The following is a 16385-nucleotide window of genomic DNA, read 5'->3' as shown; positions in this document are numbered from 1 at the left end:
GGCAGAAGAATTGAAGAAAATTACATGATTTCACAATATTTTATGACATCAAAGGTCAAAATATCACCTAAAATAATATGCATGACTTAGATCCCAGGTTAAAAGAAAATACGGCTTCCTAGTAGAATCCACGGCTCTACAATAGACGTATCAGCATAACTTTGATAAATATGGAAGTACTTCTCTTACTTCCCTCAAGTTCTTCTAACATTGATTTCCTTGAAAACAAAACCTCAGCATCGGTTTGAATACACTGACTCCCCAACACTTAAACAGAGTGATGGAAGCTCCCAAGAAAAGGGACTTGTGTTTGCAGTGCTAGCTCGGCTGTGGTGGCAACAGTGGACAGTTAGAAAACCATTCCTGGGGGAAGGAGGGCCCGAAGAAGGAAGTCTCTGGTTTAGAGGGTGAAAGAGTTACAACATGTCCAATGAAACCACAGCCAAGAAATTTCGAGGTATAAAATATGAAGGTGTTTTCTCTTGGGTGATTTGTATTTTGGGATAACAGTGTCCTTCGGCTGTATCACATGGGTACACATGTTGGGAAGTCCATAGGATCCTGCGAGCTAGAATGATATTACGCTTTGGGAACACCTGGGGGATGCTACCTAACTTCTAGCACTGTGTATTCCTCTTGATCTATAACAAGCCTTTATATTCTTCTGAGATTATATTAAGGATCCAAACTAAGTAACTACATGTACTTCCAGTTCCTTCTGGAGAAACTCAGATATGACTGATAAAGACCGCTCTGGGTCAAGAAACTGTTTGGGAGAGGGAACAAGTAGTAGGAAAAGAGTAGTGGAGACATCCCCCCACACACAATCTGCCAGGAAATAAACCAGGCAAAGAGTCCAGGTTTAGGTCTTTCCACTGGTAAGTGTTCAGGAGCTTCCACACACAAAGTTTATCCCTAAATTTTAAATCCAAAAGCTATACCTGCCTTACAATTTTCTTTCTCTGACTCTCGGTCTTCTTTCTTCCTGCTGTTCCTTTCCTCTTTACTGCCTTGTTTTATCTGTTCTCTCCTCCTTTGGCCATTACCCTTTGCTTTCCTTCTCTTTGGGGCAAGATAAGAGCGTTTCTGGTGCTCTGAGAAGAGCAATGCATAAATATATACTAAACTCATTCAGACCTAGCCACAAGCAGCACAGACCCCAAATAAAGGATTCAAGTGTCTTGGGCAAGCCTGTTAGGTGGTAGGGGTCCCATATAAACCCTTACATTTGTAGAAAGACCTATGTTACATTAGAAGTTGGTGGTTTTAGGCATTTTTAGATAATTTAAATTCTAGCCAACATCTTGTAATTTTTTTCACTAGTTTATAAGAAACAATGTTTCTAACACTATCTACCTTATGCTTTCTCTTTAAAAGTTTTTTTTTTTCCAAGTAAGAAACTAACTTATAAATGATAATTTAACCACCTTGAACTACTCATTCTAAAATCTAAGTATAGAGTTAGGAAATTAGATAAGATTATTAATGGTCTATATGTAGCAATAATTTAATAAAGAGAAGAGAGCTAGAATTATCTACTACCTGAAAGATTTTTCTCTAATAATTTGAACATGACTCGCAGGAGTATGTACAGTTCTGCCGGGTTTTCACCCCATAAGTGGCAGTTCTTTTCTTAATTATCAAAGAACTTTCAAGTTTAAGGGAATTTGAAGTCATTTTAAGCAAGCTTCCTTTTTCCTACACTGTCTCCCTCATTGTTTAAATGCACATTTTAATTGGACTTTTTTCCAAGTTTCAGAACGTTTCTCATACATTACACCTTTTTTCCCTACAATATCACCCTAGGAGGGGGGTGATACAGAGACCATTTGCTTAATTTATACACAAGATGGGGGCACTGATGGCCATCGTTGGTCCAGGAGGCCTCCCCGTTACCTCCCACGCACCTAGATCCTCAGCTTTTTCACATTCCCCAGACACTCACAGTGTTTTAAGACCCTTATCCCCACTTGCTGAGGCAAAACGAGTGGCTTACAACAAATTACATAGCAACCAAAGGCCCACTGGCCTGGGATGGACATCTCCGAAACGTTTTTCTCCTACAAATGCCTGCATATGCTGGAGAGGTTTTCTAAGAACCTTCACCAGCAGGCCCATCACGAAACCCAGGGCAGGTTGTAAGTCCTGCTGCGGGCACCAGAAGGGTGCAGAGGGCCCTTGTGTGCCACGCCTGGTCCCAGGGCATGAGAGGGCTCCTCCCCACCCAGCCGGAGCAGCCCGGTGCCCCCTGCTTCCCTCGCTCCAAGGAATCGGGCACGCGAAAGGTAAGGCACGTGGGGGCTCCCCGCTGCGCTTACTTGGTGGCGAGGATCATCTTTTTCCGCGCTGTCTGTTCTTTCTGCTCCATGTGCTGTCTGGCAAGGTGTTCTCCTACGGCTTTGGCTGGAAACTCTGTCTCACAAGTGTAGCCAAAATCCCGAGCCAAGTGTAAAGCCTCCCCTGTTGGCGGACAGGAAAAGTCAGTTTCTCAGGCCCGACCGAGTGACCAAGCGCAGCCCGAGGGCAGCACCGCCTATGTCCCCGGGCCTCGCTCCTGCCCGTGGCCGGTGGCATCAGCTTTCCTAGTCATTTCAACAGTCCGCGGGAAAGGACTTGGGGGGATGGGGGAGGCTGAGGAGACACTGAGAAGTAGAAGCTACTTACCAGGTAGGGGTATGTGGGAAATCAAGGGGGGACACCCAGAGCCACGCTCTAGGGGCCCTGCCTCCCCTCCAGGCTGGCGCCTGAGACCCTACACACCAATGCCCTTGGGACAAGCTCCATGGGAGTGGCATTTTTTTGCTGCTCAACCAACAGCCTGTTCTCAGCATATTCCAAAATATTCAGCTATCTTTTTCCAGGAGACCTATCAAAATATTGGCAAAGGGTCCAAATAATTTTTCAAAGAAGCTGGAACCCTTCGGAAAGCGAGATCAGTGAATTCTATCAATTCCGCATCATTACGTTGCTAAAGAGAGGATATTGCATGATTATAGCAGCAGCATTGCCAGGCTCGATGGTAAGCTTCAGTACCGACAGCACTGTGTACAATGCTTCTTAAGTACATTATGAAACATATGCTGCTTCTTAAGTATAACAAAATCATAAATAACTTTGTTTGTTTTTTCATAAACTCTTAAATCCAAGGAAATTTTTAAGAAATGAGCTAAAAATGGTTTATTGGTAAAGATTTGGTGATGGACTTTGGTCTGGAAAACCACGGTATGTTTAAAGCTCAATCAAGCCCACTCTTACTGGACCCTTAACAAATTTAAAAAGCAAGCTTTCACCACATTTATATAGAGCACCTGCTTTGTTCAAGGTGCAATGCTCAGTAGGGGTAATGGGAGATATAAAAGGACACCAAAGATCATCCCTGTTTCTAGGAAGGTGACAATCATACCAGTACTAGTAGCAGCAATAACAACAAACACAAAAACACCGCAGTAGCACTTTATAATTTATATTGTACCTATAGAAGCATGATCTATAATCTGTGCATGTTAATTGACATATGTTGTCATTATACATAATCCAAGCTATAGTATTACAAGCTTCAAATGAGTGTTAGAGATAAAATGTTTCACGTAAGTTCAAAGGGGGAGAAGGTAGTCAAGGAGAGGCGATCCAACAGCCACAAGGTCAATCAAATTTTGCCATGAAAAAAGTCGGGCCTCATGGCTAAATCATATGATGTTTGTTTGGTGATTAGCCAAAGTAACAGTCTAAGATGTAACAGATTTGATCTTGCTTTATATTCATACAATAACAAAGTAGTGGATAATTTAATACCAGGAAGAAGTAAAAATTGTTAATAGTACTATAGAGGAGGAAAAGTTTATAGTTATACAGAATAAATGTACAAAATAGGCTAGTTACTATTAATGAAACTTTCATATATTTTCCTCAGTAAATATATTCTTTTTCTCTAGAAACAAGAAATATTAATTTTTCAGGTTGGGAAACATGTTTATAATGAAGGACAAAGAAAATTACGAATAATAGAAAACAGGAAAACATTTTAGGATAATATAGAGCTGAGAAAATATAATCCTAAGAGTAATTTTATCTTAAATTTTTCTTGGATACCTTGTTTTTCTTACAACTAAAAATCCTAAGGAGAAAAAAAAAAGGTAAATAAATTCGTGAGGATTTCTTTTCAAACATTTTAATTATAAAAGACTTTAAACATATAACAAAGGTGAAAGACTTTGACAGTGAATTCCCATATGTCCACCCTTGATGTTACGCTAAATTTGCCTTATCACACATCCATTCATCTTTCTTTACCTCCACTCATTCATCAATCTATATTATTTTATGCATTTGAGTAAATGATAAACCTCAGTATATGTCTCCCCAAATACTTCATTATGTAATTAAATAGGTTCAATATGTGTTTATAGGTTTTTCCCGCTGAAGGCTTTTATCTCCAAAGTTTTCCCTGATGTATATTAAGACGGAACAAGACTGAAATCTCTTTGACGATGGTTTATTTGTATGGTTCATACCTACTGAGTAAAGAGGAACTGATGGGGTCCTTGCTCTTGTTTATTTGACAGAAACATACATTTATATGCAGATATTAATCAATATCCTGATTTGAAGTGTCAATGTGCACCAATATTAAACAAGCATTAAAATTACTCTTGTATTTATGCAAGTGTGTTTAATTTTTATTTGTGTTACCAGTAGAAACTAATGTCGTTTTTCTTTTTACCCATTCACTGAGTCTTTAACAACTTTATTATTATTATTATTATTCCTACAATGTGAGAAGTCCTGTTCTAGGCCTTGGAAGGGTCTAGTTTAATATATAAATATTACAATGAGGTAAACATATCAGATCAGACAATGTTTGGTGAACTATTCCATGATGATCTCCCTACTCCTTGTACTCTGTTTCAATGCAGCTGCATGCAGGTCTTTAATTAAGATTTTTAGATTCATGCGCTAGAAAACATCATTGTGTTTCCTCCATTTTAAGTAGAAAGATGACATAACTACTTGGAAAGGGTCTCTATGTTTATTAGCCTGGGTAGTGCTAGTTATTGAAGGGTCACAGCTTTGAATAAAGTTGCAATATACAAGTGATATTTTTAAAGTGCTTCATACCAGCACTTTATCACCCTACCCAATTAGGGGGGGAAATGTGTGCATATTTGGCACACACACACACACACACACACACACACACAAAGGCACAACGATATTTTTTTAAAAGGACATTGCAATGCCATATAGGATGGTCACTTTTGCTAGAAAAATGACAAAAGGGAGATACTTTTAAAAACTTCAAATTTGAGGTAAAATGTATCTATGAAATAGTGGCCATAGCACCTGACCAGAGGAGAAACTCTGGTGACCTTGGGACTCACAAGTACCTTGGGACTAACGCAATAACACCATTCACAGTGTCGTCTTAGCGCAGCGAGGCAAGTTCTGTACACTGATACACCTGCAAATTTAAATAACACTGTAACACAGACTATTATATATGTTTTTCCTCCACTTCTGTGCATAGTGGGAAAGTGGATCAGTGAGAACAGGAGGATAGCAGCATGCCTCTCGAATTTGGTGCTAAAACCTGATTCTTGCGGCTGTGGCCCGTTTAAGGCAAAGCTCTCCCCGCACACGGTTGTTTTACAAGCAGCCTGGATGGAGCAGCTGCTTCTTGCATTTACCCTGACAGCCAGCGCCTGCCTCCCTCCTCAGTCCTGTTTACTGCTTCCTCCCGCTCGCCACAAACATTGTTCCTGCATGTACAGAGATGCTACATCAAAAGAGGCGACAGGAAATGACACTCTGCTAGGCAGTTAAAATGTGTGCATGGTGCCACCAAAGCTTTGTGCGAGGGCCCAAGAAGGAACAGGGCAATGGATCCGTGCATTAAAATGCACAGGCATTCAGCAACCGGGCAAATCTAGAGCTGAATCCTGTGAGCCGGTATCTTAGAGTCAACAGGTTTAAAAAAAGTAGAACCGTCGGATCAGGAAGGCCTGGGAATAAAATGCCAGGGGGTCTCACTGATCTGTGAAAGAGAGATTAGGAGCGCCTCGGTCTCTGGGCTGGGCCAAAGTGCCCACGGGGACAGCAAGCGGGTGCAGCAGCCCGGGGTGAGCGGTGCGGCCCGGGGAGGGCCCAAGTCATTTCCCTCCTGCCCCATGCGGCCAGCACCTCATTTCTGTGAAAGACCAGGTGGGTTGCCCTGGTTTTTTCTTCCTATTTTTTCCCCCAAAACAGATTTAAAGTATTCCTTTATTTCCATGCATTGTGCCACTTGGCAAACCAGTCCCCCAGCCCCTCTTCTTTTTACACAACTGAACACGCACTAAGGAGAGTGCACCCCCTGTAGTTCATGTCATTTCAAGGATATTTTAGAAGGAGGGCAAGTGGATGTTCGGGGGCTGGGTCAGTCTGACGGGAATATTCTAAGGGAAGGGCTTTAGGCTCTGTGTCCAAGAAGAGCTACCCTCTACTTCTAAAAAAGTGGAAACCACTGAGGGCTATTCAAAGTTTCAGCAGTAGCTGCAGCACTTGATGATAGAAATAGAGTAACTCTCAAAAATCAGCACAAGTGATGGAAGAACTTAAGAGAACTTGCTCCCCGGTTTCAGGGCCTTCAAATTTCACACTTAGAAGCAAAAAGTGAAAAACAAAAGGAAAATATTAGGAAAAATTTGAACAGCAATGATAGATGCACCCCAGACATAGAAAGCTAATGGCAAGCTGTTTCCTGAGGACGCTGACTGCTCATTTTGCTGCGATTCTGGGTTCCCACGTTATTTTACCAGAAGCAGATCTCGATGCATTTTTAAATGAAAACAAATACACCGATTTCCAACATTTTATGCGGTCATTAAGGCTTTTTCCTTCTTTTAAAATCATTGTGTTTTAGGGGAACATGTACTTTAGATAACTAAGTATCAATATCTAAAACCGATTTGTACTAAAGGACATTTCTGCATTGTTATTAACTAGATAATTCTTACCAACAGTCACTATAAATATTGCCTTAAAAATAATTCAGGTTTAACTTAGTACTGCACTACTCAATGTTATTAAATAAAAGGAGCAATCCGTATGTGTTAATTCCAGTCACATATCTATGATTTCAGTTTTATTTACGTGTATTGGGCAAGAGCACAATTAAGTTTATCTTTGGGATTATTCAAGAAAGTACCTATTAGAAAGCAAATTTGAAAATATGTTCAAAACTGCACATTACATTAAATAAATTATCTTATGCTATCCAGCTACAGTGAACCCTGGAGCTGCCGGACAAAGTTAATCTACCTGTCATAGGTCCCCCAGAGTATTCTGAAGGAGACGTACTCTGCAGTGCTACGTGTCACAGTGATAGTTTGTCCCGCCTGCCATTCTCTGAGCTTAGCACAGCACTTGATTCCCACTAGGCACTCAGTGGACATTTGTCCAGTGAAAAAGCTGCCCAATATTTTCTTGGTTAATTATAACAGCCGTGTGAGGCAGCCTTCCCAAAGCCTATGGTGAAAAGCTAGAGCAAAATATATAGCAAACCCAGAACAATACAATGTACTGTTATCACTGGAGCCACTTCCTAGGCTATAGTTGAAGGCAGTGTTTTTCAGCTCTTGCTATTTTCATAACATGAGAGTTTGTTTTTAAAGAACAAATGTCTGGTTTCAGCCTCGTATCAGTTCATCTCTGCAGTCAGGGCACCTGCGCTTTTTTTGAAAGCTCCTGCAGTCACTGCAAGGCAGTGTTGAGAACCACTGCCCTAAGGTGGGCCAAAGCATTATGTAGGGATGAACTATATATCTTCCCCACGCACAAGGAATCTGTGGCTTATACCAAGGGAAGACAGTCATTATAGAGTTCCTGTGAAACTGTCCAGGCCTGTGTCTGGGCTCTTGCAGGAGAAGCTCTGCCTTATCTGACTGATACAGTATAAACTCTAGAAACAAAATAGGAAATGTGGTGCTAGAAGTGGAGGCAGCAATATTAGGGAAACAAAGCTACCCGTCTCTTGAAAAAATATATTTGTATAGGGAAATTTCATGTAAGTTGAAGTTTGCTTTTCATACTAGTAGGGAAGAGGTGTATTATCAGTAAAAGGTGTGAGGTTACCCATTGTACAGCACTATTTGTAATAGCTGAAGATTGAAAACACCTATATGATATTCAGTAGGGGACTGGTTAAATAAATTTTAATGCACTCAAACATTGGAATACTATGAGTGTCTTAAAGAATGGACAACTTGTAATCACTGAAAAAAAACAAAACACGCTAATAAAATATGAGGAAAAAATTCAACGAGCTGAAGGTGTGGACAGTAAAAACACCCATGCATACATACATATATCATTGGAAGGGAACAGAGAAACTAATGACATTTGTTTTCTTCCAGGATGGGAACCGAATAATTGAGGAACAAAGAGAAAAAGAAGTATTTCACTATGTATTCTTTTGTAACTTTTGAATTTTTTACCATTTGTAAATTTAAAATTAAATGAACTCAAACGCAGACTTACTCTCTGACCCTGTTCTTAGATTTAATTCTAAACTCAAATATCTGAATAATTGCTATACATTAAAACATGAGCAATTCTAAAACATTCACTGCCATTCAGACAGTGGATCAATTACAGTCTACAATTTATTAGAATATCCTTGAATGTTGATACATGTAAATATTGGGGAAAAAGCAGAACTGAGTGTTTGAAAAGCATATTAATGGGGCATAAAGTCTGAAAGAGAGTAACAGAGAAAAGAAAATGAAATCCCAAGGAAAATAATGCAGAGACCTGCCTTTAAGCGAACACTATGCTTTACAACAATGTGTAATGAGCTGGGCCAAAGGGGGCTAGGGCAGGGCTCAGCCAAATGGGCTTGAACACATTCACCTTTTTTTTGCCACAGTCATCATGAGTAGAAGCAGGGATTTAAAGACACTCCAAGAACATAGTCAAACACAAAGTCATATGTGTAGGAGCCTATTTCCTCTGCCTCAGCCTTTCCCCCTAAAAATGAATGAAATCATAGCTGCAGGTAATATTTGAAAGTAAGCAAATGATTTAAGATGTCATTTTCTAAGGTATTTATTTGTCCATAATATTGTATGATACAATCTCTGTTTCACTGAGACCAATTATTGAAAATTCTGATAAATACTAACTAGTTCTTACATGTTAGATAAAAATATCCAATTGTTGTCTAATTACCAATTATTAAAGCAGAGTCTCTCAGATAGAAACTGTTCCATGATTTAGAATAAGAAATTTACAGATGAGACAATACTTATTGGTCTGGAAAAAAAAAAAAAAAAAAAGCCATTTCCCAAGACCTTGAAATGAATGGCTAACAAAGGCTCTACTAGCATTTACTTTACTGGGCAGCTCTTATATGCACAACTCAGTGCTAGAGCATTTGTGTGCAAAAAGGGACACCAGGGTCCCCTAATGATCAGGCTGCTCCCGGTGATTGCCAGACTAAATAAGCACCAATTAGAGTTATTATGACAAAAAGTCAATTTATTATTTTTTGATATCACATACAGTTTTAGAAGAAAGCTGAAATCCTTTATTCCAAAGGAAGGATAACTTGGGAATGTGATGCCTGGAATGGCTAATGGAGGAATTATTTCGGGATGATAGTCCTTCCAGACCTACAATCGCCATGAGTCCCTGGAAGCTAGCCTTAAACTCCACAATCCACAAACGCTCATTGCGGGGCCCATGTAAAGGCAATGAGACTATTTATTAGCTTTGTCCTCGATCCCATGGGAAGAGCAACTAAGGATGAGCATGTCCTGTGCGTGTATTGTCACGAAGACTTCTCAAAAGGGCGCTGACGTTTGAATCCTAACAAGCCTCGAGCAGTGAACAGTAGCTCTTCCTAAAGTAACAAGCCATGGACTAATCACATACTAGGCAAACTCGATATACCTCCACCTGCTATTACGTCTTCTGTCAGAAAGAATTCATTACCAAGCCTGTTGCTCTTTCCTGCTGTTCCCTGGAAATGCAATTGCATAGGCTCAGTATTGAAAAAGGGGAAATAGCACCAAGTGATAGCATTTTGTTCTCATACCTTTGGTTGGTTTGTCTGGACTGGAAAGAAAAGAGTTTATAGAATAATCTTATAACTGAATGAATGACTAAATGGACACCTTATCGAAATTACAAGAGACACAGTCGATAATTATTCCAGAAAAGAGGGACGAGCCAAGATGGAATGTCATTCTAACTTTGAACAGTTAAGTAGTGGCAGAGGGTTAATCAGGACTGTAAATAAAAACATATACTAGAGGATGCAAGTAAGCTCAAGAAGCCTGTCCAGGACTCCTAGCAGCCTGGAGGGCCAATCCACAGTGACAAACAAGGTCACAAATGTATACCTTCTTTCTAAGCCTCAGTTATACTTTAGTTAAATTCAGAGTAGTTCAGCAGTGCGACTGTCCCTGATCCACGCCACAAACGCAAACTCAAGGGGAACACATACGGTGGGGTTGCAAAACCAGAAGATCTGGGTTCTCATCCTTGCTGCTCCCAATTTTGTGAGCCTGTGCAGAGCAGTTAATCTCACTGGACCTTGGTCTTCTCATCCGAAAATAATGATAATTAAATTTACCAAGCACCAAATTTGTGCTGGGCACCATGTTAAGTGCTTTACAAACGTTCTGTTTTAACACTCACATCTACCTTATGAAACGGGTACTGATCTGAGACGTTATGTATGTTTCCCTATAGCATGTAGCTAACCATGGTGGAATTGAGTTGAAACAAGATTATTTGACTCAAGAAGCACATTCTTAGTGGCTACGACCTGGTGACTTTATGCTACTCAATCTGCTATTTTCCTCCAGAACTAAAGTTTTATGATTTTGTGTAAATCTGGTTATTAAATAATGTTGTTCAGAAAGGAAGAAGGTAGAAGACAGGTATTAATCTTTATTAAGTGCTTCTGTGCCTCATGGTACCGAGTGTTTAATCTACGTGAATGTGTTTATTCCTACAAAAGACACATAATGCAGATGTTAAAGGCAGAGATGGGTGCTGGACTGTCCAAGATTTGTCCTTTTAATTTTCAAGATTTGTTATTGATTTTTAGAGAGACAGGAAGGGAGAGGGAGAGAGAGAAACATCAAAGTGGGAGTGAAACATCGATTGGCTGCCTCCTGCACGTCCCCTACCCAGGATCGGGCCCACAGCCTGGGCATGTGCCCTGACTGGGAATCAAACCAGCAACCTTTCCGTGCACGGGACGATTCCCAACTAACTGAGCCACACCAGCCAGGTCAAAGGTAACTGTCCATTCCTTACATACTATTCAGAGAGTTGTTGCTGAGAAGACTGCCCAGCTAGAAGCCGCATTTTCCAATATGCCCCACACCCACCTCTGGAATTAGGCAGGGCCATGTGACTAGTTCTTAAGGAATGTGAACAGGAGTAACATGGGTCACTTCCTGGCCAGGTGGAGAAGAAGGTGTGTACCTTCACCACCATGCTTTTCCTCACGTGAGCTGGAAGGACTCTGGGTTCCTGAAAGAGACCCAGGAGAAGGAAGGCCCCCGACAAGGGACATCCAGTCAGACTGTGATGAGCGAGAAATAAGGGTCTATTGTGTTAAGTGACTAAAAATATGAGAATCAACTATTATAACAGCTTGCATTATCCTAACCATAACAGATATTGTAGTCCTTATTTAGAAATTAAGGAACTGAAGCTCGCTCGGGATAAGTAACTAGCTCAAAGTCAGACAAAATTTCAAAAGTGATATTATTGGGGGTGGGGAGTGTTACTAAAACAAGGGATAATAAATTCTGCAAGTGGTACAACTAGCTCACAAGAGGTAAGAAGTGCAAGGCAGGACCTGGGAGCTTTTTGAAACTAAGGAAGGAAGGAACAGTGACAAAGCATTTAAACTTGAAGAGAGTGAATGGAGATGATACATAATATTTGTAATTGGTCTCCCCCTCCTCTTTTTTTTTTTTTTTGCTGATATATATTTCACCCCTCACTGCCCCACACTGTTTTTTTAAAAAAATATATGAACAGAATTTGACCACTTGTCATGACAAACTGCAAGCCATGTGTTTAAAGACTTAAACTGTGCTTTCAAAACTCCTGGTGTTGCCTGAGAATGCTCTATGAACTTTTGCTAATTCACCAGAACTGTCCAGGAAAGTACCCCACTCTCAAATGAACAAAACTTCCCTCCAGCAACACTCTTTTCAAGTGAGGTGGGCAGGAATGACTACAGAATTGATTCCTTCCACTTTGCAAAGATTTTTCTGGAGTCAAATACAGGGTGGAAGCTATAGAAATTGCCAATTCATAAATAACAAATATATAGCAAGAGTATTAGAACTAGAACAATAATATTGGTCAAATTCTTTCAACGTTTTCTAAAGAGATATATTTTTCCACTTTAGAGGAGTCCGGGGTTATCCCAAGATCTCAGGAAGATCAATGCTTTGGGTTGAACAACTCTAATCCACTGAATTTCCAGAGAGGGACATCTCTCGGATGTTATAAATACAAGGATGGGCAAAGAAAAACTCATAGCCATGTGAACAACAAGGGGAAATGAAAAGAACTGCAAGCTTATGATAAGGTGGGGTACAAAAAATAGTACTAATCATTAGTCATATATTTAAACCCATTAAATGAAGACATGTGTGTACAAAAGGGATATGATCTGATATTACATTCAGGAGACTCTAAGTTCAAATATTCATATCTAATTCTAGGTCAAATATACCTATGTTATGTGAACAAAAATATTCCCCACTCTAAATATGGGCCTTAATTTGTCAGGTTGAAAAAAAGCAGCCAATCTTGAGTTCTTCATACCATTGGTTACTAGGTGCAATGGTATTTGTAACAAATGTTGGAAATTATTTAGATATATTATAAATTGACACTAAGTTGCCCTCTCTTATAAATCCCTAAAATAATGACTCTAATATGTTGATTTGAGGACAATGCTAGGGGGGAGCTATTAGTCGAGTGACTCAATTTAAAAGAAACACAGGGGGAAAGATTATAAAGTAATAAAAATAAAAATGATTAAAACCTGAGGCAGGCATGGAAATCTAGGGATATTATGATGAAACTATTGTTATGTTAGTGACAAGGGTAGTTTTTGAAAAATATATGTTCATTTGCTAGCTTTATTACCATCATAAGATATGACTGTTCAATGACTGGATCTTTACAAAGGTTAAATTCTCTGTGCATGGAGAGCAGGCATAATCCCCATGCACTACTCTTTCTATGGGATTCCTATAAAAATTGCAAAAATGACAAAAAAGTATTTAAATCTTCTCCAGAAAGGGGCAGAGACAAGTACTATAAAGTCATAGAAGGTTGACCTTCATGAGATTTATTTCTAAGTCTGGTCTATGAGGGAAAAGAAAATCAGATATTATCTATTCTTATGCTCAATAGTGTACCAAAATGAGGAAGGAAGTGTTTTTGAATCCCAGCAAGGTACTGGGCCATCACGATGTTTGAGAAAGAACCAGTCTAGTTATGGCTAGACTACTTTTTATGAGTTTCAATCAACAGTTTTAAGAGACATTTAAGAGAAGCTAATATAGGTATTGGTGATTAAAATGCACAGATGAGTTAATGTAGGAAAATCCGGGGGGAAAGGGAGAAATATCAATTTTTTAAATGGTAGAAAAAATAAGTGTTCTTTTCCACAAAACCATAGATTTATAAGAAAGGTGGTGGACCATTTTTGAAGACTAGAAATCTAGTTTAGAATTTCTGACAAAAATTAATCTAAAATGTTGCTAGCTTTTGCAAAAATGTTTGATTGAAAAGGAAAAGGCATGGTTAATTCAAAGTCTTATAATCACACCAACTGGTCAACATGCTGAAGTTTTAATTCACCACCTAAAACTGCACAAGCAAAACAAACCTGAGACAATGGAATCAGACCCATGTTAGCACAGAGAGGATCAGGGTCACAGAAATACCGAAGAGAAGCACCAACTGTTTCAATATCCCAGGAGGCTGGTAAATCAGAGTTGGGTCACCATTGTTCTGTATACACCTGTCATCACCTACAGGATTCCAAGGACTCAGAGCCTAACAGAGTACATGGCACCTTGCTGGCTGGAAAAGAACCATCAGTTGTCACTACTAGCCCAACTGCAATGTGGGAATATAAATAAATAGAAGAGTCCTAAACAATGCAACTGCTCTTCTTGGCATCCTGGGGTTTACAATCAGGATTTTTTTTAAATGCAAAAATATGGAATAGAATAAAAAGATAAGAAAACGTGGCACATAGTGATGAAACTTAAAACGTGTGTGTGTGTTTAAGACAGCATGGGTTTGAGGATCATAATGGAATATGTGGGCAGTTGAGGGATGGAAAAGGTCCCTTTGCTCCTAAATCTCCTTTCTTCAGTTCAACCAAAGTGTCTGGAATTCAACAATAAAGGATGTATCTTCTCTACATCATGAATATTTGGGGGACTTCAACAGCATCTAATTAAATTAAGTCTCATCTGGCAAGAATAAAATCTTAAGTTTCATAAGTGAAGGCTGATGTGACTCCTGTGTAAGCAGAGGCCAAATAAATAGAACAGAAGTTAGGCACTCTTGAGATAGGAGAGGCAGCTGAAAGCGTAAATGGCAAGATCACGAGGTCGTCCTAGGGTTTCACCCATTTAAACTGCATCCTCTCTGTTAGCATCGATCGATGAGTCCCACACAGGATAGTCCAGTGCTTTTAACTACCATAACAATCCATAAGAATTGTGAATATGCCCTTTCATGGCTCATCAGCTTGTACTGGCCAGTGCATTCACAGACACCGAGGAAAAAAGTCCTTCTTAGGGCCTTTACTTTGCACATCAGTACAAATTTCATGAGAATTCATAATCCATCCATCCTACTTAGTAGAAGGGATCTCAGGGAACATTTAGATCAGTGATCATTAAACCTCATTATATATCAGAATCACTGGGGTTGTTTTAAAAAAATACAAATGGCTGGGCCATACCTTCAGAGAATGGTTTCAGTTGATTACGGGATGGGGTCAGGCATTTTAAATAAACCTCTCAGTTGTTTCTACTGTGGACTTGGGTGCAAGAACCAATCAAGTCCCACCATCCACGTGATTCTTGAATCACCCATACAATTCTTGTTATATCCTGAACAAGTGTTGTGTTCTATACTGTTGTGTTCTATTGTTAAATAGCTATAATTTTAATGATGTTCTTACTTAAATTGAGCGTCAATCTGTCTCCTTTTAAAATCAACCCATTAATCATTTTTTCTACTTTGCCTTTCCCCCCCTAGACCCTCCCCATGTGGATGGATGACTGGTCACCTCCCTCTAAGTCAGCTTTCAGTGTCAGCACACACAAGCAAACACAGCACAGCCACAGAAGACAGTGACAGTAATACTTATGAAATGTTAGTGGCCAATAATATTATTGTTGTGGTTGTTATTATTTACAATTAGAGAACAAAGCAAAGATCATTGTTAACAGCGAAATCACCAAAGCAATTTTGACAAGACAAATGTCAAGAACACACTACTTCACCAAGTGGTGAGTGGTGTGTATTGATAATCTGGAAAAATGCCAGATGTTTGTTCCTGTGTGTCCCTTTTCACCCCCTACAACACCTTACAGACAAGTGAGCAACCAATGCAAGAAAGGTGTCATGGGAGTGGTTAAGTGGGTCTTGGCAATAAGCTTCTTTGTTCATATTTAGAACAACAGCATTCTGGGTTATGGAAGAACTCTCCTTTGACATTCAAAAGCTCCCCAACAAAGTTAAAAATAAATCTGCAACAATGCCTCTTCTTAAAAGAAGATCGAATGAGAATGTGCCAACTTTAGTCCTCATAGAAGAAACAAAAGAGAGAAAGTAAATGGGGGAAAAATAACTTCTGAGAAATAGCGCCACCTCTGTCTCTACTCCACTGGTTAACCTTAACCTTTCCGTGGCTCGGCTTCTCTGCCCATAAGCCATGGGACTGCGCGGTGCTTTAGGAGATGTCTGCCAGGATTAAAGCAATGTGTTCTCAGGCTCGGAATCATGCTGAGACGCCCACGACCTCTTTATAAAGAATTATTATTTATCCTGTAAATCATGTTGCACTGAATCACAATGATTTAAGTCAAATTGATCTGAACTCTAAAATAAACAATAATAAAAATGACAATAGTACATCTGATGTTCGATGCTGGTTTTTAGGGTATGCTTGTTAAAGTACCTCAATCTTCCATTGCTGCATTCTTCCCTGTTATCGCTGAGATCAGTAAATTATATAATGTCATGAATTATCTGATCTTTATGTATACTTTAGTAATTATTAAGATTAATTGGAAACTTCACCTGTAACTGTTAACTACTTTACTTAATAGTATAGA

At 39.5% G+C, this 16385-nt stretch overlaps 1 protein-coding gene across 2 annotated transcripts in view; it reads right to left on the bottom strand.

The window, feature by feature from the left end:
• TFAP2D (transcription factor AP-2 delta) overlaps positions 1–16385 on the bottom strand; it is a gene marked incomplete at its 5' end in the record, with an annotated part of 53948 nt that overhangs the window by 21038 nt on the left and 16525 nt on the right. For both annotated transcript variants that reach the window (XM_081140556.1, XM_081140555.1), the window contains one exon: positions 2319–2460. In XM_081140556.1, the coding sequence (XP_080996682.1) occupies positions 2319–2460 (142 nt within the window). The remainder of the gene's footprint in view (positions 1–2318; positions 2461–16385) is intronic.

This window comes from Miniopterus schreibersii (genome assembly GCF_964146895.1).
Source record: "Miniopterus schreibersii genome assembly, chromosome: 6".
Lineage (NCBI taxonomy): Eukaryota > Metazoa > Chordata > Mammalia > Chiroptera > Miniopteridae > Miniopterus > Miniopterus schreibersii.
Note: the sequence above shows the minus strand (reverse complement) of the source record. Positions and strands in the feature narration are given on the sequence as shown.